The 18,521-nt window shown below is 40.4% G+C and overlaps 1 protein-coding gene across 5 annotated transcripts in view; it reads left to right on the forward strand.

The window, feature by feature from the left end:
- dnajc13 (dnaJ homolog subfamily C member 13) overlaps window positions 1-18,521 on the forward strand; it is a 45,364-nt gene that overhangs the window by 16,399 nt on the left and 10,444 nt on the right. For 2 of the 5 annotated variants that reach the window (XM_078162465.1, XM_078162463.1), the window contains exons 11-39: window positions 974-1,053; window positions 1,162-1,331; window positions 1,433-1,465; window positions 2,216-2,315; window positions 5,977-6,084; window positions 6,211-6,366; window positions 6,475-6,531; window positions 7,607-7,728; window positions 7,955-8,030; window positions 8,214-8,309; window positions 8,413-8,553; window positions 10,364-10,381; window positions 12,082-12,164; window positions 12,325-12,478; window positions 12,664-12,767; window positions 12,863-13,022; window positions 13,117-13,179; window positions 13,274-13,375; window positions 13,570-13,674; window positions 14,971-15,173; window positions 15,328-15,412; window positions 15,526-15,680; window positions 16,823-16,868; window positions 16,969-17,123; window positions 17,253-17,454; window positions 17,572-17,687; window positions 17,840-17,918; window positions 18,008-18,143; window positions 18,265-18,449. In XM_078162465.1, the coding sequence (XP_078018591.1) occupies window positions 974-1,053; window positions 1,162-1,331; window positions 1,433-1,465; window positions 2,216-2,315; window positions 5,977-6,084; window positions 6,211-6,366; window positions 6,475-6,531; window positions 7,607-7,728; window positions 7,955-8,030; window positions 8,214-8,309; window positions 8,413-8,553; window positions 10,364-10,381; window positions 12,082-12,164; window positions 12,325-12,478; window positions 12,664-12,767; window positions 12,863-13,022; window positions 13,117-13,179; window positions 13,274-13,375; window positions 13,570-13,674; window positions 14,971-15,173; window positions 15,328-15,412; window positions 15,526-15,680; window positions 16,823-16,868; window positions 16,969-17,123; window positions 17,253-17,454; window positions 17,572-17,687; window positions 17,840-17,918; window positions 18,008-18,143; window positions 18,265-18,449 (3,290 nt within the window). The remainder of the gene's footprint in view (window positions 1-973; window positions 1,054-1,161; window positions 1,332-1,432; window positions 1,466-2,215; window positions 2,316-5,976; window positions 6,085-6,210; window positions 6,367-6,474; window positions 6,532-7,606; window positions 7,729-7,954; window positions 8,031-8,213; window positions 8,310-8,412; window positions 8,554-10,363; window positions 10,382-12,081; window positions 12,165-12,324; window positions 12,479-12,663; window positions 12,768-12,862; window positions 13,023-13,116; window positions 13,180-13,273; window positions 13,376-13,569; window positions 13,675-14,970; window positions 15,174-15,327; window positions 15,413-15,525; window positions 15,681-16,822; window positions 16,869-16,968; window positions 17,124-17,252; window positions 17,455-17,571; window positions 17,688-17,839; window positions 17,919-18,007; window positions 18,144-18,264; window positions 18,450-18,521) is intronic. The other 3 variants (XM_078162464.1, XM_033638677.2, XM_033638678.2) reach the window with 3 other exon arrangements.

Raw genomic sequence — 18,521 nt, forward strand, 5'->3', positions numbered from 1 at the left:
GATTCATGAAGTTCAATTAGATTTTTATATCATATATTCAAGTTGGTATAGATGTAGGTTTTGATTTTAATTTGATGATTTTGACAGAGGTATGCACTTTAATAGTGTTTTTAGCCACACTAGCAGCATGGCTCTGGGTTTGTAAGGTTGCTCAGTTGGTTCAGAATAAAGTATTTCAACAACTATGGACATTACATTTTGTACAGACATGCATGGTCCCCACGGGATGAATCCTCAGTTGTACTTTGGCATGGTAATGCCTGCTAAACATCAGCATGTTAGCATGGTAATTGCAAGAATGTCAACGGACTAACATTAGCATTTACAACAAAACACCACTGTACCTAGCCCCCTTTGTGGATCTCATGTGATACCATTACATTTGAGTCACACAGCTATATGACCTGGTTATCTATTGTTTTTTCCACATTCGTAACATTGGATGCTTAGCTCTGTGAGTCAAATAAAATGGAACTACATGAGGTACAAACTGGGTTATGTTGTGCTTACGTATAGTGCTGCAGAGACTCTTAAGCCCATTTTATACAACCTGGTAAGGTGGGAATGTTGCAGCATTATTCCACCCAGTTGTTCTGTATAAAAGGTATGAACACAGAATGAGAGGCATTGTTGTTCTGCCATTAATCTGGCAGCAGTGATAATGACATACCACAATGACATATGTGTGAAATGAAGGAGCAGTCACAGTAGCTGCTGATGCTGTTGTGTTACACGTCACGCCTTCTTTTACTTCTGGATTGCCTGGATGCTATCCAAAATCACACACTCGGCTGGTACAAGCCCTAACCATGAACTTGTTGCCCAATTAAGTTATAGCTAATCAGAGGGAGAGTAGGCCAGGTTATGCCTTTGCCATCTTAGGAACACAAGTTAGTGTTTAAAACTGGCTTTAGTCTCTTTGAGGTGATCTGTTCTTTTGTTTAATTGTTCCATCCCTCCTTCCTTTTCTTAGATGGGAACTTTGCAGATGCAGTGTTCAGATTCAACGCCAACATATCCTACAGTGGAGTGCTGCATGCAGTAACCCAAGATGTGAGTGTGTTCAGATCCTGCGTGATTTCTGTCCAACTATTGGCTCAAACTGGATTCACACTCCCGGTCTTTATCTCTCTCTGTGTTTCTCTCTCTGTTTGTCTTTAGGGTCTTTTCTCTGAGAACAAAGAGAAGCTCATCAACAACGCCATCCTGGCTCTTTTATCCCAGGAGACCGAGCTGCCGGCTCTCAATGCCGAGCTGGAGAGCCATTTCCAGGCCATTCGACGCTTGGTGGCCTCCAAGGCTGGCTTCCAGGCTTTCACCCAGCTGCCTAAGTAAGAACGTAGCAGTTATCCCACTGTAGCTTCCTGCTTTGATTTCTTTAAAGTGTACTTTTGTTGAGCTGCTGGTAACAGGCATGCTCTGTCATTCCAAGGTCTGGTCAAGGGTCTGGAGTCACAGATGCAACGTAAATATGAATCCATACATCTCAGTCTGCCCTTTTGTCTCTGTTTCTTACCCTTCTTGCTCTTTTTCTTAAGTCTTTCTCAGCTGTCTGTCCATCAGCCTTTTCCTCTTTTATCTTTGTTCTTCTTTCATCTCAGGCTTTTAGACAGGCACTTCAGAAGTGAGGTTATGTCACTTCACTGTGTTCGGTCGAGCTGTCTGCTTCGATTTGTCTTGATCTTCCTCTCTGGGCATCTCATACTCTTATTTTTGTGCCTCCGTCTCTCTCCCACTATCTGCTTTGCCCATTCTATCCTTTAGATCATTATACATCACAATATTTGAGAACCCTGTAGTCTTTCCGGGTCACTGAGATGTATGAGAGGAACTGTATTTACTGTTTATTATTTGTTCCTGTGAAGCAAATTGGTTTTCCTGACAGATTCATTGCTGGAGTAGCTTGGTGCTTCCCTCAACCACAAGAGGCAGATTACTATAAATACAGTTTATTTTTGCTTTAAGGAAAACCTCTTTCATATTCTTGCACTCAGTAGTTTAGTAGATGTGACACTTTATGAGCAGAAGAAACAACAAGCCACTTCTGAAGCAATGAATTCTTTGTGTATCCAACCCCAGACCTCTTTTAAATAAGACAGTATTTGTATGCTTTATAATCAGTTGTGTTTCTGTTGTTTACTGTCTGCGACCTTTTCAAGGCATGGTCATTTTAGTATTGTTGGTAAACCTGTGAATGTATGGTTGTGTGTTCCAGGTTCAGGGAAAAGTTGGGAGTAAAGACAGTAAAAGCTTTAAAACGAAACAACAACGGTGTGACACATGCTGCTGTCGACATGCTCTGTGCCCTTATGTGTGTAAGTACACCTTAATGTCTAGACATCAACCAAATGCATACATAAATAATAACTATAAATGTTACTTATATAACGCTTTTCAAAACAAAGTTACAAAGTGCTTTGTTAAACTAAAAGAATGACTGACAATGATTAAAAAAAATTGTTAAAAGTTATACAACATGAGACAAAGAGAGCAACATATGAGGAGGATTTTAAAAAAAACTGTAGAATTTTTCAGGATTTCAGACATTCCCTCGACTTTTTTAGATGCTTGAATTTATTTCAGATCGCATGTGGCTATGCCCACCATGACTTCACTAATGTCCCACAGTTTACTGGCAACCTCCTGGTCTGTTACGCCATCTACACCATTTTAATAAATTAGATCTCAATGCCATCTGGTCCAGGCGCACAGTCATCCTTAAGTTTGTTAATTGCACATTGAACTTCAGCAGGTAGTATTCATAGAAAAGAAAAAGAGCCTCTACAGGGAGAGCTGCTAAAATTGCTGTAGGTGAGTCGAACACAAGGGAGCAACCCACACAGGAGCAGTGTTGATTAAAGATGGAAAGAAAATATTAACTCGTGCACTCGTGCATGGAGCAGGAACAAATGCACTTGAATTAAGTTAAAAAGCCTTTATTCAAAGAACATGGCTGCTTACATTAAAACAGCAGCGGGTTTCGACGCTAAGTTCTTCATCAGGGTGCAAAAGGAAGGACAGGAGTCAAGCAAACATTTTATAAACTTCACTCAGTCCTGACTGATGAGTGTATACAGGTGGGTGACAGCAATGGATCACATTGAGAGGCCATTTTGAAGGTGACACGCCTCCACAGGTGTTCAGAAAAAAACAAACATCCTGCACAAAAATGAGAAATTACTAAACAAACATCAAAATTACATCACATATCTCATAAGAAAGAATTGTTTAAGTTGTATCTGTACAGAAACATATAGAAAAGTAAGGTCTGTATGTTTGACCATCTCTATCACATGATGTTAAGGAGTGACTGATCTGTTTAGGATCTAGGTTAAAATAAATAAATAAATAAATAAATAAAGGAAGGGTGTGTAATCAATTTCCTCATTTAAACCAGCATAATATGCTTGTTTGGATTTTTAAACTTGATGCAGTGCATCAAGTTTAAAAATCCAAAAAATCCACCTCTAATGAACACCTGTACTGATTCTACACCTTCTATCCTCAATAAGGAATCATCATCAGGCCATCGGGTAGTCCTCATTCTTCATCCTTATCGTGCATTTTTGTTCTGAAAGTCTATCTTTAAGGCGTCTTTTGGTGTGTCCCACATAAAAAAAAGTTATGTTGGCATGTTGGACGATGTACGACAAAAGTTGTGTTAATGAAATCCCTTTGGTCATGTGTCCTTCCTGTTTTTGTAGTCAGTGAAAGTCTTTGTTTGAGTCACATTTGGACAGTGCTTACATGTGTTAGGAGACACTTGAAAGTACCTGAGGGTTTCTTTAAACACGTGTCCTCTTTGCTTGCTGGGAAATAACTGGTGTACCAGAAAGTTTTTTAGTGGGAGCTTGTTTGTTCTCAAACTGGGGTCACTTTTAAGGACCGCCCAATTGGAATGTGTGATGTTTTTGATATTCTTGAGATTTAGTGCTATAGCGTGTGACAAAAAATGAGTTGGAGGACTTGTTTATGCATTTTATCTTGAAACAGAAAGACAGTATTGTTGAGGACTCACTCCATTAGTTCCAAAAGAAAATCAGTAGGGGGCATAGTTTCTTGCCTGTGGGATAAATAGAATTTCCTTGCATGTATGCCCTCTGAATGCACAATATTGGTGTACAAGGATTCTACATCACGAGTCACTATATACGATCTCTAACTTTACCTTGTTAAAAACATCTGTAGTATCCTCTACATAACATGAAAGTTCAAGTACAAATGGTTTTAGAAAATAGTCAATAAATTAGGATGCTCGCTCAGTCAGTGTCTCATTGGCTGACACAATATGTCTGCCAGGGGCGGTTGTCTTTTGGCTCCTTGTGGATTTTAGGTAGTTTGTAAAATGCTGCCATTTTTGGATATTCACAACTAAGAAAGCCATACTCACATTCCTTGATCAAGCCTGCATCTTAGGACAGCTGTGAGATCACATTTCAAGCTGGAAAGAGGGTTAATTTGAAGTTCCTGGTAATATTTGAGATTGTTCAGTTGCCGATAAGCTTAACTGATGTATCCATTGTCGTCCATAACTACGACTGTGCCTCCCTTGTCTGCCGGCTTTATTATGATGTCCTCATTGCTGTTCAGCTCTCTGAGGGACTGGGTGATACCCCCTACCAAGTTTATAAAATGTTTGCTTGAGATGCTTACCTTTAACTACAGTTTCCCTCCAGGGGGCGTGTTTATCAATAACTCAGGTTACTTCACAATAAAAATAGCTCCGAGCACCTGCAACATAAGGTACAAGTTGAAATCTGTTCCAGCTTACTGAAATCAAATCTCGATGAAGTTGTCAACAACAACACTGTGGAACTCTAATACATTTTGGAGGAAGATGAGGGGCCTTAGTCTTTCATACACAAAAGATTGCAGAGTGATCGCTATGCTTTTAAGCAGGTTTTTATCATTTGACATAGAACGAACAAGCCAATCACTGTTGAAGTCACCTAAAATAATCATTTTACCTGGGTTCCTAAATGATGTAAGGGTGGATAATATGTATTTTGTTCTATAAATACTACTAGTACTGAGATTTTTAGGAATGGTAAACTCACAAAGTGTGAAGAAACATATATAGCCACGCCTCCTCCTCTTGTACTTCCGTCTGCTCTGTATAATGTATAAATTTCAAGTTTGGTGTCATTGTCTCATATTTTACTGTGCAAACATGTCTCAGAGAAGGTGAGTACATCAGGTTTGTACTGAGTAACCCATATTCTAATGAAGTCAGTTTTGGGAGAAGGCTCCGTCTATTCAGATGCATAACTTTGTGTCAATTATGAGTCAAGGGAATAAAAGTGCTGACGGGGTAGAGTTAAGCAGAGGAAGTTTTTGGGAGAGGAGGATAGGAGAGCCATGGCCATATTAAGCCATATTAATGCGCCTCTGGCGGAAATTAATTCTGTTTAACCCAAACCATGATTTTTTTCCTAACGTTAACCAAGACATCCCTTTCTGGCAGAGAGCCCTGACGGCAAACTACTTCCAACAGCGCAAAGCTCCAACCATGTATCAGATTGTTTACACCAAGTTTGAGAGCCAAGTGGATAAAATGGGGATGTTTTTCAAAGACATGTCAATTTTCTGAAAGTCGTTGCTGGAGCGCCGTAACAAGAGCACATAGCAACTTGCTTGCATGGCAGTGCTGCCAACAACTCTTCCTCTGGGGCTCTACTTGTGCTTGTACGAAACATGTTATGTCAGTTAATCACAAACTGGATACTGCAGTGTAACTAGTTTTAAAAAAATGCTGATTTACTTAAATAAAGATTAAATATGACAGTTGACTTGAGTCATTGTTATTTGATAACTGCCAAAAAAACAATTTGTATGGGTCAAGTAAAAACTGAGTTTAGGCAAGTAGATTTCTGACCCACCCAAGTGAAAAATAATATGTTGAACCCTGTCTTAAAAAAACATTTGACTTTTGTATTGCTGTTTGACTGAGACCTTTTGTTTCATGTTTCTTTGCAGCCGATGCACGATGACTACGACCTGAGGCAGGAGCAGCTGAACAAGGCCTCTCTGCTCTCCTCCAAGAAGTTCCTTGAAAACCTCCTTGAAAAATTCATCACTAACGTGGTACATTTCTTTTTATTGTCGGCAAGCTGGATGCAGTATTGATCAAATTCAGAAGTTGTTTTACAAAAGTCTTTTTTATTTGTATCCAAAATCTCAGCTCTCATTCCCTTTTTCTTTTGTCTTCAGGACCACGGGACTGGAGCGTTGGTCATCAGCTCCTTACTGGACTTCTTAACGTTTGCCCTCTGCGCCCCCTACAGTGAGACCACAGAGGGGCAGCAGTTTGACATGCTGCTCGAGATGGTTGCCTCCAACGGACGCACCTTGTTCAAACTCTTCCAGGTAGTTGTCTTTTATGAATAAACCTTTCTACCCTATCTATGATAGTAATATGACTGATACAAATACAGTAGGTGCTGGAGTGTTGAATTATGTTGTCTTTATCCCCAGCATCCGTCTATGGCGATAGTGAAGGGAGCAGGCCTGGTGATGAAGGCCATCATTGAGGTAAGCCTTTCTGTAGGTCAGGTGGTTTAAAGTGTGAATATTTGATTGCATTTCCTGTAGTATCATGCTTTATGATGATATCACACTAGGGTTGGCCGATTATTTCTATTTTTTATACTGTCCAGTCATGGTTACTCGATCCCCTGGGAAATGCCAGCATGGATGACTTAGTTTTAGTGTTAAAGAAACACAAATATAATGTGCAGTTGTCTATTTTAAGTATGTTTTGGATTTACAAAAACAGCTAATAAAGTAACTAAAGTAACAAATTTTATTATTGTGAACTGTTTAAAGGTGAATTAATACATTTTTACTGTTAAAATATTGGTATTATTGTAATATCATTGTAAATAGCAGCAGTTGTAGTTGTTGTTGTTGTTGTGGTATATTTATTCGTTTTTATTTTGTAATATATTCTCAGTTTAGCATTTTTAAAAAATGTATTATTGATGTCAATTTTACTTGAATTAAAGATTTTGAATTATCATTTTGAGCGTGGCCCAGTGTCTGATGGATCTTTAAAAAGAAATCAAAACTTTAGCTTTTTTGCAACCAATACAGCTAAAAATATGAGAATAAATGTTTATAAAAGGAGTTGAACATTTTAATTAAAAAAAATTAAATTCAAATCTATCTAGTCTGTACTTGGTGGGACGATATCACAGTGTCATGTTCCGTTTAACGTTATAATTTCATCTTTATTATCACAATCTAAATCACATCCATAACATTAACTGCTCTTATGGAGTTGAGAACAAAGTTTGGTGAGCAGGCATACGGAGAACGGAGATGTGGGGTGTAAAGGAGATGGCAAACTGGTTTGCAATTAAGAATTTCAAATTCACTCATTACTCATGCTGATTAATGGAGCTCAGCAGGCGGACATGCTGCTGCACCATAAACACCTCTAAGTGCACGGCAGGATGCAGACTCAGATTATTTTTCATAGCATCTTAGCTCTTATAGCAAGTTAGTTAAAGTCTCCTTAATGTTGGTGTAGGAAACACAATCATCAATCATCGCCTCAATAATTGATATATGAGCCGATCACCAACCTGTGTTTGTTTACATGTAGGAGGGGGACAAGGAAATAGCCACCAAGATGCAGGAGCTGGCCCTGAGTGAAGGGGCTCTTCCACGACATCTGCACACTTCTTTGTTCACCATCAGCACTGACCAGCGGATGCTTACCAACAGGTCTAACCTCAATTAATTCACACACTCACACAATTTATTGGTTCCAGCAGCTAGTTAATTCACTCTATTTACAGTTTCATTCTTCATTAATGCTCTCAACCAGAGAAACATTAATCTCATGTAATGGTAGACAAAGCTTCCATTGCTACAGTAAATGAAAATGAAGCCATGTTCTCTGAGGAACAAATAACAAAACAGTGACTTGAGTGAGATTTTTCTCTCTCAGGCAGCTGAGTCGTCACCTGGTGGGACTTTGGACGGCAGAAAACCCCACTGCCATGAACCTTCTGAAAAGGATACTGGTAAGGCCACAGATCAGCCCATTCAAGACTTTAAAATATTTGATGCCTGTCCAATACTCATGGCAGCTATTAGCATAATGTGATACAGACAAGTACTCCAGGATGTAAGCCAATACTTTTCTCTGGCAGCTGTGGCACGTTGTTTAAGTGTAACCCATTTCACTGTGTCTCGTGTGCTCTCAGCCAACAGGCCTGCTGGCTTACCTGGACAGTCCTGATGCTGTGCCGGAAAAAGATATGGACAGAATGCACGTCCGTGACAACTTGAAAATTGCCACGGTATCTGGACAAACACATAACTTTACTTTTCTGCAGATTGAACAAACAGCTCAATGAGAGTATTTGACATCTCTAACTGTTGTTTTATATTTGTTGCCCACAGGACCAGCTAAATCGAAACAAGGTCCCCGAGTGGCAGCGGATAGCCGGCAAAGCAGCCAAAGAGGTGGAGAAGTTTGCCAAGGAGAAGGCTGATCTGGTGTTGATGCACTGGAGAGATAAAATGGGCATAGCCCAGAAGGAGGTGAGGAGATATTTTCCTTTGCAAAGATGCTGAGAGGCTGATTTCTCTGTTATCGATCAGACAAGCTGCTACTGCTGCTGCTGCTGCTGCTGCTGCTGCTGCTGCTGCTGACTTTGTCTGCTCAGGTGTCTCTGACTGCTGCTGCTGCTCCTCCTGCTGATGCTGAACAGTACTGCCCAGTCCATACTCAATAACACACTTTGCAGCTGCTGTTGTTGTTTTGCATGCAGAGCGGTGCCAGCTCCGATGCTGCCTGACCTTGGGGAAGCAGTACATGCCAAGTTACAATCACATTTGATTTTTCCGCACCCTTGCATATCTGCTGTTCAAACTGCTTGTGCATATTTTTATGTATGTTTCACAGACATTTTTTTCTGTTGCTAAGACAGACTTTTTCCATTGCAGGTGTTTCTGAATATGACCACAGTTTTATTTAAATTTAAAGGTCACCTTTCTGGGGCGACCAGTAGCTCAGTGGTTAGAACAGGGGGTCCCATGTGCAAAGGCATTGTCCTTGTAGCGGTTGTGGGTTCAATTCTGGCCCGTGCCCCTCCGCTGCATGTCATCCCCTCTCTCTCCGCCTTCATGCTTAACTTTGTCCTGTCAAATAAAGTCAAAAGCCCCAAAAAAAAAAATCTTTAAAGTTCACCTTTCTTTTGAAGGGTATCTCTGTGAGTAAGAAAAAAAAATCTACAACATCCCCTAAACTTAGTTTTAGGCCTTCACAATAATTATGTTGACTATCATACAATAAATAGACATGACCTCGATCATATTTATGTTTGTTCACATAAGAATATTGCCAACATTTTAGCCAACATGATGCCAGAATAAACAGCAGGGTTTTTCCAACTTTTGTAAGACTATGGTGCAGCAATTCTCCCTTTTTATTCTTTCCACCCCCAACTACTTGCACGAGTCTGAAGAAAAATAAAACACTTCAAAGATGACACAGTGTAGCTTACTGTAAGCCTGCAGCTGCATTTTTGGGGAGTGGAAGACCTACAGTCCTGAGAGTCGTTAGCATGCCAGCCCTTGGCAATAAGCCAAGAAGTCTGTTTTTGTAGTTTTACCCTCCAACAACTCCACTCCATAAATCCACCAGCAAACTACACAATTCCCAGGGCATGCACTCCCAGCAGCACACTGGCCAAAATTATGGAGGTAACTGTGGTGTTCTGGGATCTTAGCTAAACTTAGTTATTAGTGGCAAAAGGCATCATTTGGTTTTGTTTTTTTGGCCAGATTTTGTAAGGTCTCAATCTGAGTAACTTTGTGCTACTCCTAAGGTGCTATAATTCTATATATGATTTCTTGTATATATTAATAGGTGCTAATAACTTAAAAAAAAAATAAAAGAATTAAAAGTTAATTGTCATTTAAAGGGCGTACTTTATATCAGTGGCATAAAATGCTACTTACTTCACCTGAATGTCACCTGGCTTCCTTTTCCTTTTCTTCACTTTGAATGACTCAAAATGGCTGATCAGCCACATACTTTGATTGGCTTGCTGTCACTGAGTGTTCTTAATCACATTTTGCATCCCATGCTACATGTATATTTGATGTTAGCGAATAATTTGGTAGCCTTTTAAAACATAGTAATTCAGTGAATCATCAGCTAATAACACCTGAATGATTTAGTGTTAGTTTTGTTTGTCAATCTCATAGTATGATGTACTCCAGTGATCTGTGAGCCTTTTTGTTTCGATTCATCTCTGTTTGATCTGAGGAACAATAATCTCTCTGTGTTGTATCTGCCCCACCCTCCCCTTGTCTTGTGTGGTTTCTCTGCTGTCAAACAATGCAGCAGGACAGAAATAACCTGGTAAGTAGGACTGACCAATGGGATCCGTGCTGTTTTCTTTCCATCTTCTGTCTCTTCACCAAAACATTCTTTCCATCTTCATGTGACATATTGGGTATGTTTTTTAAATTCAGCCAGGCGATGACCTGTTATCTACAAGGGCATGTCACATGTGTCTTCAAATAGATACAAGAAAAGAAGAAGTCAGTCATGCATCATGCTTTAGGCAATAAAAACAAAGATGCCTCTTCTTGCCCTGCTGTCAGTGGAACACATGTTCAGAGTATCTGTAGTGTTTTGTCATCAGTAAATAATGACCACATTTGGTCTGAGAGTATGATTACTATAAACAGAGGGATCTCTGCCAAGTAGACTGTGAGGCCTCTGGAGCCACATTTTACATCCCTCACACCAGTTTTGATTATGCAGGAAATTTGCTGTATTGCTTTATTGCTCCAAAGAGAAAAATGCTTCCCTTGCAAGTAATAAGTAATATGCAAATTAAAGGAATACTTCATCTAGAAATTGATCATTTGTTTATCAGTTACTCACCCCGTGTTACCTTAATTTGGGAAGTAAACATTGTTTTTCTCACACGATGAACAAACAGCAGCAAAACTGTATCAGAACATCCGTTTACAAACTCTCACACAACTTGTGCAGTATAATCCAAGTCTCATTTATCCAGTCGTATGCTCAGGACTTGTATTTTTGCAAAAACATAACTATTTAAAACACACACGTGCTTGCCCAGGTGAGCTACTCATATTTGGAAGTGCTCAAAAATCCCTTACATTTTAAAACACTTCTACATAGGTGTGTGTTTAATTTAAATTCAAAGTTCATCTTTCCTTTAAAGAATACCTCTGTTAGGATGCAAATGATTGATGACAAGTTTAAATGTCATAAATGCATATAGTCGCTGTAAAGCTTTATTCACACCAAATCAGGTGTATGGGACAGTTTGGGAGTGTTGCTTAAAAGCCCCATTTGTGGGGGAGTAGAGAGTAGAGAGACCAGTTATAGAAAGCCAATCTCCCCATCTCACCGACTGAGTTTTGTTCTTCTGCTGGTTCCATTAGGCAGAGTTCAAACACATGCACTCGCCCAGGCGTGCTACTCATCCATGCCTGAGACTGTTTATGCGAAACTGTTTTACATAGAAAGGTTTTAGCGAAAATGCGTGTTTAGGAAGAACTGAGCATACTGCTGGTTAATGAGACTTGGATTGCACTGCACAAGCAGTTGCATGGGGTGATTTATTGATACACAAATGGTGATTGGGGGGGTGAAGTATTCCTTGAAGGTTCTAAGGCTACAGTAGCGACATCCTCTTGAAGCAACATATTCATGACAGTTGTTATCATAACTCTGTCTCGCCCAGCAAGAATTACAGAACACACCCAATTTTGGGATCCCACTTTGGTTTTTGTGTTTCATAACCTTATTTTCTATGTTGGTGCAATGATGACAATGTTTTTTGGTCGTTTTGTTTTATGTCCCTAATATCTGACTTTCTCCATTCTCAAAAACATTCTTGTTTTACTTTCCTTCATGCTCATGACATTTATTTTCATGTCTGGTGTCCCTGTGTAAAATGTTTCTCATGTTGTTGCCATTTTAACTTCACAACTCTCTTTATGCCATAAGCTGTGAAGGAGAAATATTGAATGCTTTAAAGAAGCAGTTCCTTAAAGTTTGAGTCTTTCCTTTGATTTCAGAACCCAAACCAAAAGCCCGTCATCCTGAGGAAGAGACGCCAGAGGATAAAGATTGAAGTCAACTGGGAGCTTTTCTACTACAGGTACAGCATGGCTCCCACAGAGAGATCAATTTCTGGCTTAGAGACATTTGTTTTTATGAACACAGTGCATTTTGCAAGAATAAAACCCACCACTGGAGCAATGTGTTAAACCGGTTATTTTTTACTTTACAATCCTGACCTGCTTTTCTGTCTTCTCAAGATTCCAGCTCGACCATGCACGGTCCAACCTCATCTGGAACCTGAAGACAAGGGAGGAGCTGCGGGACGCTCTGGAGGGGGAGATGCGTGCCTTCAGCGTAGACCGTGAGCTCGGCAGTGCCACCGTCATCTCTTGGAACCACCAGGAGTTTGAGGTCTGTGCTCAGCTGGAGTATGTTACACTCACTGAGCTCTCATTTGATTTTAACCATCAATATCTGTGACACACTGGAGTTTCAGGCCAGACCAGTGTATGGTGATACTTGAATCCCACATATAAATACAGGATTATCTCTTGAACTAATACTCATACTGTGTCTGTATATGTTCCCATTTGCAGGTGAAATACGAGTGCCTTTCAGATGAGATCAAGATTGGGGATTATTACCTGCGTCTGCTGCTCGAAGAGGATGAAAATGAAGAATCAAATGCCATCAAGAGATCGTAAGACTGCAAACACTCATCCAGCTGCACTAATATTATCATTCTGCACTGGATCCAAAGTGATGACTCATGCTTCGCCCTCTCTTTGCTCTTAGATACGAGTTCTTCAATGAACTCTACCATCGCTTTCTGCTGACACCCAAAGTTACGATGAAGTGCCTGTGCCTGCAGGCGCTCGCTATAGTCTATGGGAAGTGCTACGAGGAGATTGGCTCCTTCACAGACACAAAATACATAGTGGGCATGTTGGACCGAGTGAGTGCTAATATACTAATATATACTAATATATCTGAGGTGTTTTGGTGTCTTTTAATTAATCCTGAAATGCAAAATGCTCCTCTGTCTACAGTGTACAGACAAACTTGAAAGAGACAGACTCATCCTCTTTCTCAACAAACTCATCCTCAACAAGGTAAGCTGTTTAAAGCAACTTTGAACTGCCCATTCATTTTACTCGCATTTCTGTGTCTCTGTCTCGAGTATTACTTCATTATTTTGCTGCACAGAAAAATGTGAAGGAGGTGATGGACTCAAATGGAGTGCGTATCCTGGTGGATCTGCTCACCTTGGCCCATCTGCACACCAGCAGAGCTACTGTGCCCCTTCAGGTACAAACATGGCTATAGCTTTTGAGTTATAGTATATGAAAAGAGTGTCTCTTTTAATTTGATCAAATATACATGACACGCAATGTTACAAGTCTCCATGAGCCATAGATTAGATTTGATTCAGTGCTGAACTATGTGTAGAAAATGTTAATCTGTCTGGAGTGTCAAACAGAGGGTGTTCTTAATTTCCACAGAGCAACGTGCTGGAAGCAGCACCGGACATGAAGAGGGAGAGTGAGAAGGAGTGGTACTTTGGTAACGCAGACAAGGAGAGGAGAGGACCTTTCAGCTTTGAGGAGGTATGGGATCTCTTTTAAATGTCAAGCACTGAGATTTCACTGTAAAATTAATTTGGAAACAGATGATGTAATACCTGCTAAAAACAACTTATCAAAATGGAATGAAACTTAAAAAAAAAGCTCTTTTGACATAATATATTGCCAATAGTTCAGCAGACATGTTATTTGGTACAGATACTTAATTTTTGCTTTACATAGACAACTGATGACCTGTTTTTATCATGTATAAATTATTGTATAAAGGAATAAAAGTGGCCATTTAAAGCAGAAACTGCTATTTTCCAGCCTGGGCCATATTTTCCCATGTTTTTGTGTCTAAGTGACTAATGGAGACAAAATTTTTTTAAATAATTCAAGAGCGAAACAACCCGACACAGGCTGTAATGTAACTACCCAGGGTATTTGTGCACTGTCAATTTGTGTTCACTAAAAGTGCTTCTGATTGCCACTGACAGGCGCGAACGATTGTGATAAGCTTTTGACAACACTATGGAAAGTATCCCTACTGAGACAGACTTTTTTGTTAGTAAGTAAGATCTTTTTTGTTTAACCACAAACAACCACAAAATTGCCATCGCCAACCTCACCAGACTCATTTTAAATAAACAGTAATTTCATCATCATAAAACACACTTTATCAAAGGCAACCGAAACAAAACAAAACTCACAAAAACCATCTTGGTTTGTCTTCCCACTGTCCCAACAATCACCAACTCTGGTCTGGTTGAAAAGGAAAAAAAAACCTTAATTCACCCAGTTAGATGTGAAAATATGCTGACTCTATACATGCTGAAATTACTGTTTATTTAAGTGGAGCCTGGTGGGTTTGGCGATGGCGATTATGTGGTTGTTTCTGGTTAAACAAGAAAGATCATCCTCTTTAACATGTCTATCATAGTAGTGATCCTCTCCATAATGTTGTCAGACACTGACACCTGTCAGTGGTTAAAAACAAGCACTTTTAAGTGGGCATAAACTGATGCATGCCCCAGGTGGTTACATTGCAGCCTGTTTCGCTGCTAATGGCTGCTGCCCTCTTGCAAAATACTGGACCAGTTTCAAAAATTGTTGTTCCTATTAGTCATGTAGATACGAAACATGGGAAATTGGGGTCCAGGTTGAAAAATACCAAAGTTACCCTTTAAATGTATTACGCTGTCCTATCTAGTTATCAGGTTATTGCAGTGTTATTTTGATTTTTGTTGGTCTCTTACAGTTTGTTGTTGCCTTTCACTTTTGTTTTCAGCAGCCACCTCATACTTATCATTGTATTATGTTTTTACTTTCCTTCTCCAGATGCAGGAGTTTTGGAGCACAGGCGTCCTGACAGCGAAGACACGCTGCTGGGCTCAGGGGATGGATGGTTGGCGCCCCCTGCAGGCCATCCCCCAGCTAAAATGGTGCCTCCTGGCCACCGGACAGGCAGTGATGAATGAGTCTGACTTGGCTACTCTAATCCTTAACATGCTCATCACCATGTGCTCATACTACCCCAGCAGGTGGGTACAGCAGAAAATGCTTCCCTTTTCTGAAATGTCTTTTTATACGGCCTTATAATAATATCAATCTGAAGTATGCATGATGAAATTTGGTTGAAACATGAAACCATTAGTCCATGATTGTAACATACCTGTCTATTTCCATTTTACTCAGGGACCAAGATAACGCCATTATCCGTCCTTTGCCTAAGATCAAGAGGATGATCAGTGACAATGCATGTCTGCCTCACATCGTCCAGGTATTTTTTTTTCCTTGTCCTATACAGTATGTCATATCCACTTTGGTGAATTGCTGAATGATACTAAATGACATGCTGATGGTTTCCCATCACGTTTTCTTTGCCTGCTCCAGCTGCTGTTGACCTTTGACCCCATCCTGGTGGAAAAGGTGGCTAACGTCCTGTACCTGGTGATGCAGGACAACCCGAATCTGCAGCGCCTCTATTTAACTGGTGTCTTCTTCTTCATCATGATGTACACAGGCTCCAATGTGCTTCCTGTAGCAAGGTGAGAACACGCAACAAATGGCACATAAGCATTTTGCACCGACGTCCTAACACGCTAAAGTTATCCCCGAGACATTTTCAAAGAAATATTTAGTTTTTGATTGTCATGAACTCATGAAGACTGACACTTTAATGGTGTACTATGCAGGAATTGTCAGTTATTGTTGGTAAATAGCATTGCCAGCAAAAGTGAGAGTGTTTTGAAACGCTTTGCTATATTTGTAGTTCTTTGGCACTGTGACCAGGACTTTTGTTACCTCCACTTGGATGCGTGCTGCTTACGATCTGGCACCTGGTTACTACCTTTTTATAAAGTCCCAACCTTACTTGTGTGCTGCCCCCAAAATACAGGCAGAGAGCAGAGTCTCTGTAGACAAATACACCCCCACGCTTCTAGTGGCAATAGGTGAGGATTGAGAGGGATTACTTTTGTATAAGTCTATGCCAGTGTTTCTTAAACTGTGTGGCCCCTGATCAGGGTGGAAAAATAGTCTGTAGGTTTACAGAATGGACCAATATTTGATAGCATTGCTCCAATAGTGTAGTCTACATGATATGCAGGTATACGCCATATACCCAATAAGAAAGCTCCGGGATTTCTGCATACCCTTTTAAAAAATACGCAAGGATATGTGACAGCATATTTTTGTAACATAGCTTTCAATTTAGATATCTGTTTTTCGCGAGTACAGGGTCGAGAGATGTGATAACAAACTGAACAAATGCCGCAGAACATACGGTGAGAGAGAGACTGTGATGATGGATGTGCACAGAGCAGACAACAGTTGGCAGTTGGAGTGGAGGATAAATTGGCAGTAAAGTTGTCAAGTCGTAAGAAATGTACAGATGTGAAAAAGGGGGTATTACAGAAGAAGTTTGAGAACCACTGGTCTATACGTTTTTTTAAGGTAAATCCTGCATAGTATACCTTTAACACCACACCGACTAAAGACATAAATATATTTTTTAGTTCTACATAATCGTAAATTTTCCATTGACATCTCAGCCTTACATTTTTTACAATAGTTTGATCTTGACCCTAATGTGGATGTGACTGAAAATTAGAAATTAAACATTACACATTCGCACTGGTAACATGCACTGTTGATGTTGACCTCTGAGACATTCCTGTGATTTCTCAAGGTTCCTGAAGTACACACATCTGAAACAAGCCTTCAAATCAGAGGAGGTAAAGTGTTTGATTTTTTACCATATAAACTACAACAAATTGTATCATATGAATCCAACACCCTTTTACAAAAATGTCAACTCTGCCTTTCTTTCTCCAGGCTAAGGGTCAGGACATTGTACAGCGCAGTGTTCTGGGTCCGGTGCTGCCTGAGGCCATGGTGTGTTATCTGGAGAACTATGAGGCTGAGCGCTTCTCAGAGATATTCCTCGGAGAGTTTGACACACCAGAGGCCATTTGGAGCAGCGAGATGAGGTAGGTCTCTGTCATGTCTAATAAGTGTGCTTTAAATGGCACTGTAGAAATGTTTAGGAGTGCCGCAGTGAAAGTCAGCATGTGGTTCAAAGAAATGTTAATAGGTTGTATTTGAACTCTCTGCTTTAGGCGGATGATGATTGAGAAGATAGCCGCCCACATAGCTGACTTCAGCCCCAGGCTGCAGAGCAACACACGGGCCCTCTACCAGTACTGCCCCATCCCCGTGGTCAGCTTCCCTCAGCTGGACAACGAGCTTTTCTGCAACATCTACTACCTCAGACATCTCTGTGACACCATCCGCTTCCCCAACTGGCCCATTCGAGATGCCGTATGTCTCCTTTTTTTCTCCTATACATCCCAGCTTGTTCTCCCTTATCAGTGTCCTGCTTGTGTTTGCTAAGACAGAGTTCTTTAATGTTGTGATCCACCTCCATTATTCCTACAGGTGAAGCTGCTAAAAGACACCCTTGAAGCCTGGAAGAGGGAGGTGGAGAAGAAGCCTCCCTCTATGTCTGTGGATGATGCATATGAAGTCCTCAACCTCCCCAAAGGACAGGGCCAGTGAGTGGCCTTTGATTTATCACTTGTTCCTATTTGTCTTGCATCCTGAATCATCTTTATTGATTAGTAGCAATAAAAGATGTTGTTGTTGTTGGATAATATGGATTTAGATCGTCGCAGGACTCAAGAGATATTGGTATTTTTGTCTTCAGGCACGAGGAGAGTAAAATCAGGAAAGCTTATTTCAGACTGGCGCAAAAGTACCATCCAGACAAGAACCCCGAGGGCAGGGTATGTATCACCATCATTGCTGTCACTATATGTACATTGGGGCTTACGTAGCTTCATCCACAGATCTCATTTCAACTCCTATCTTTCAGGAAATGTTTGAGAAAGTCAACAAAGCCTACGAGTTCCTTTGCACAAAGTCTGCTCGAATCATTGATGGCCCCGACCCAGAAAACATCATCCTCATCCTCAAAGCTCAGAGCATCCTGTTCAACCGACACAAACAAGGTATGTAGATAGATCAGCTTTCTGTCTTTCATTGTTGCTATTATTTCTACCTTAATAATTTGAGAAAAACAAGTTCTGAAAAAGTGAACTGCTACTCCTCCTCTTCATTGTCTATAAACAGAACTGGAACCCTACAAATACGCCGGTTATCCCATGCTCATCAAAACAATCACAATGGAGACAGAGGATGAGCTGCTGTTCTCCAAAACCTCCCCTCTCCTTCCGGCTGCTGCTGAACTTGCATTCCACACCGTTAACTGCTCGGCTCTTAATGCAGAGGAGCTGCGCCGCGACAACGGCATCGAGGTAAACACACTGTCACATATACTGAAATATCAACCAGTCTAAAATAAACTGTCCATCCACATGTGGACCTGT

This window comes from Epinephelus lanceolatus, chromosome 20 (genome assembly GCF_041903045.1).
Source record: "Epinephelus lanceolatus isolate andai-2023 chromosome 20, ASM4190304v1, whole genome shotgun sequence".
NCBI lineage: Eukaryota > Metazoa > Chordata > Actinopteri > Perciformes > Serranidae > Epinephelus > Epinephelus lanceolatus.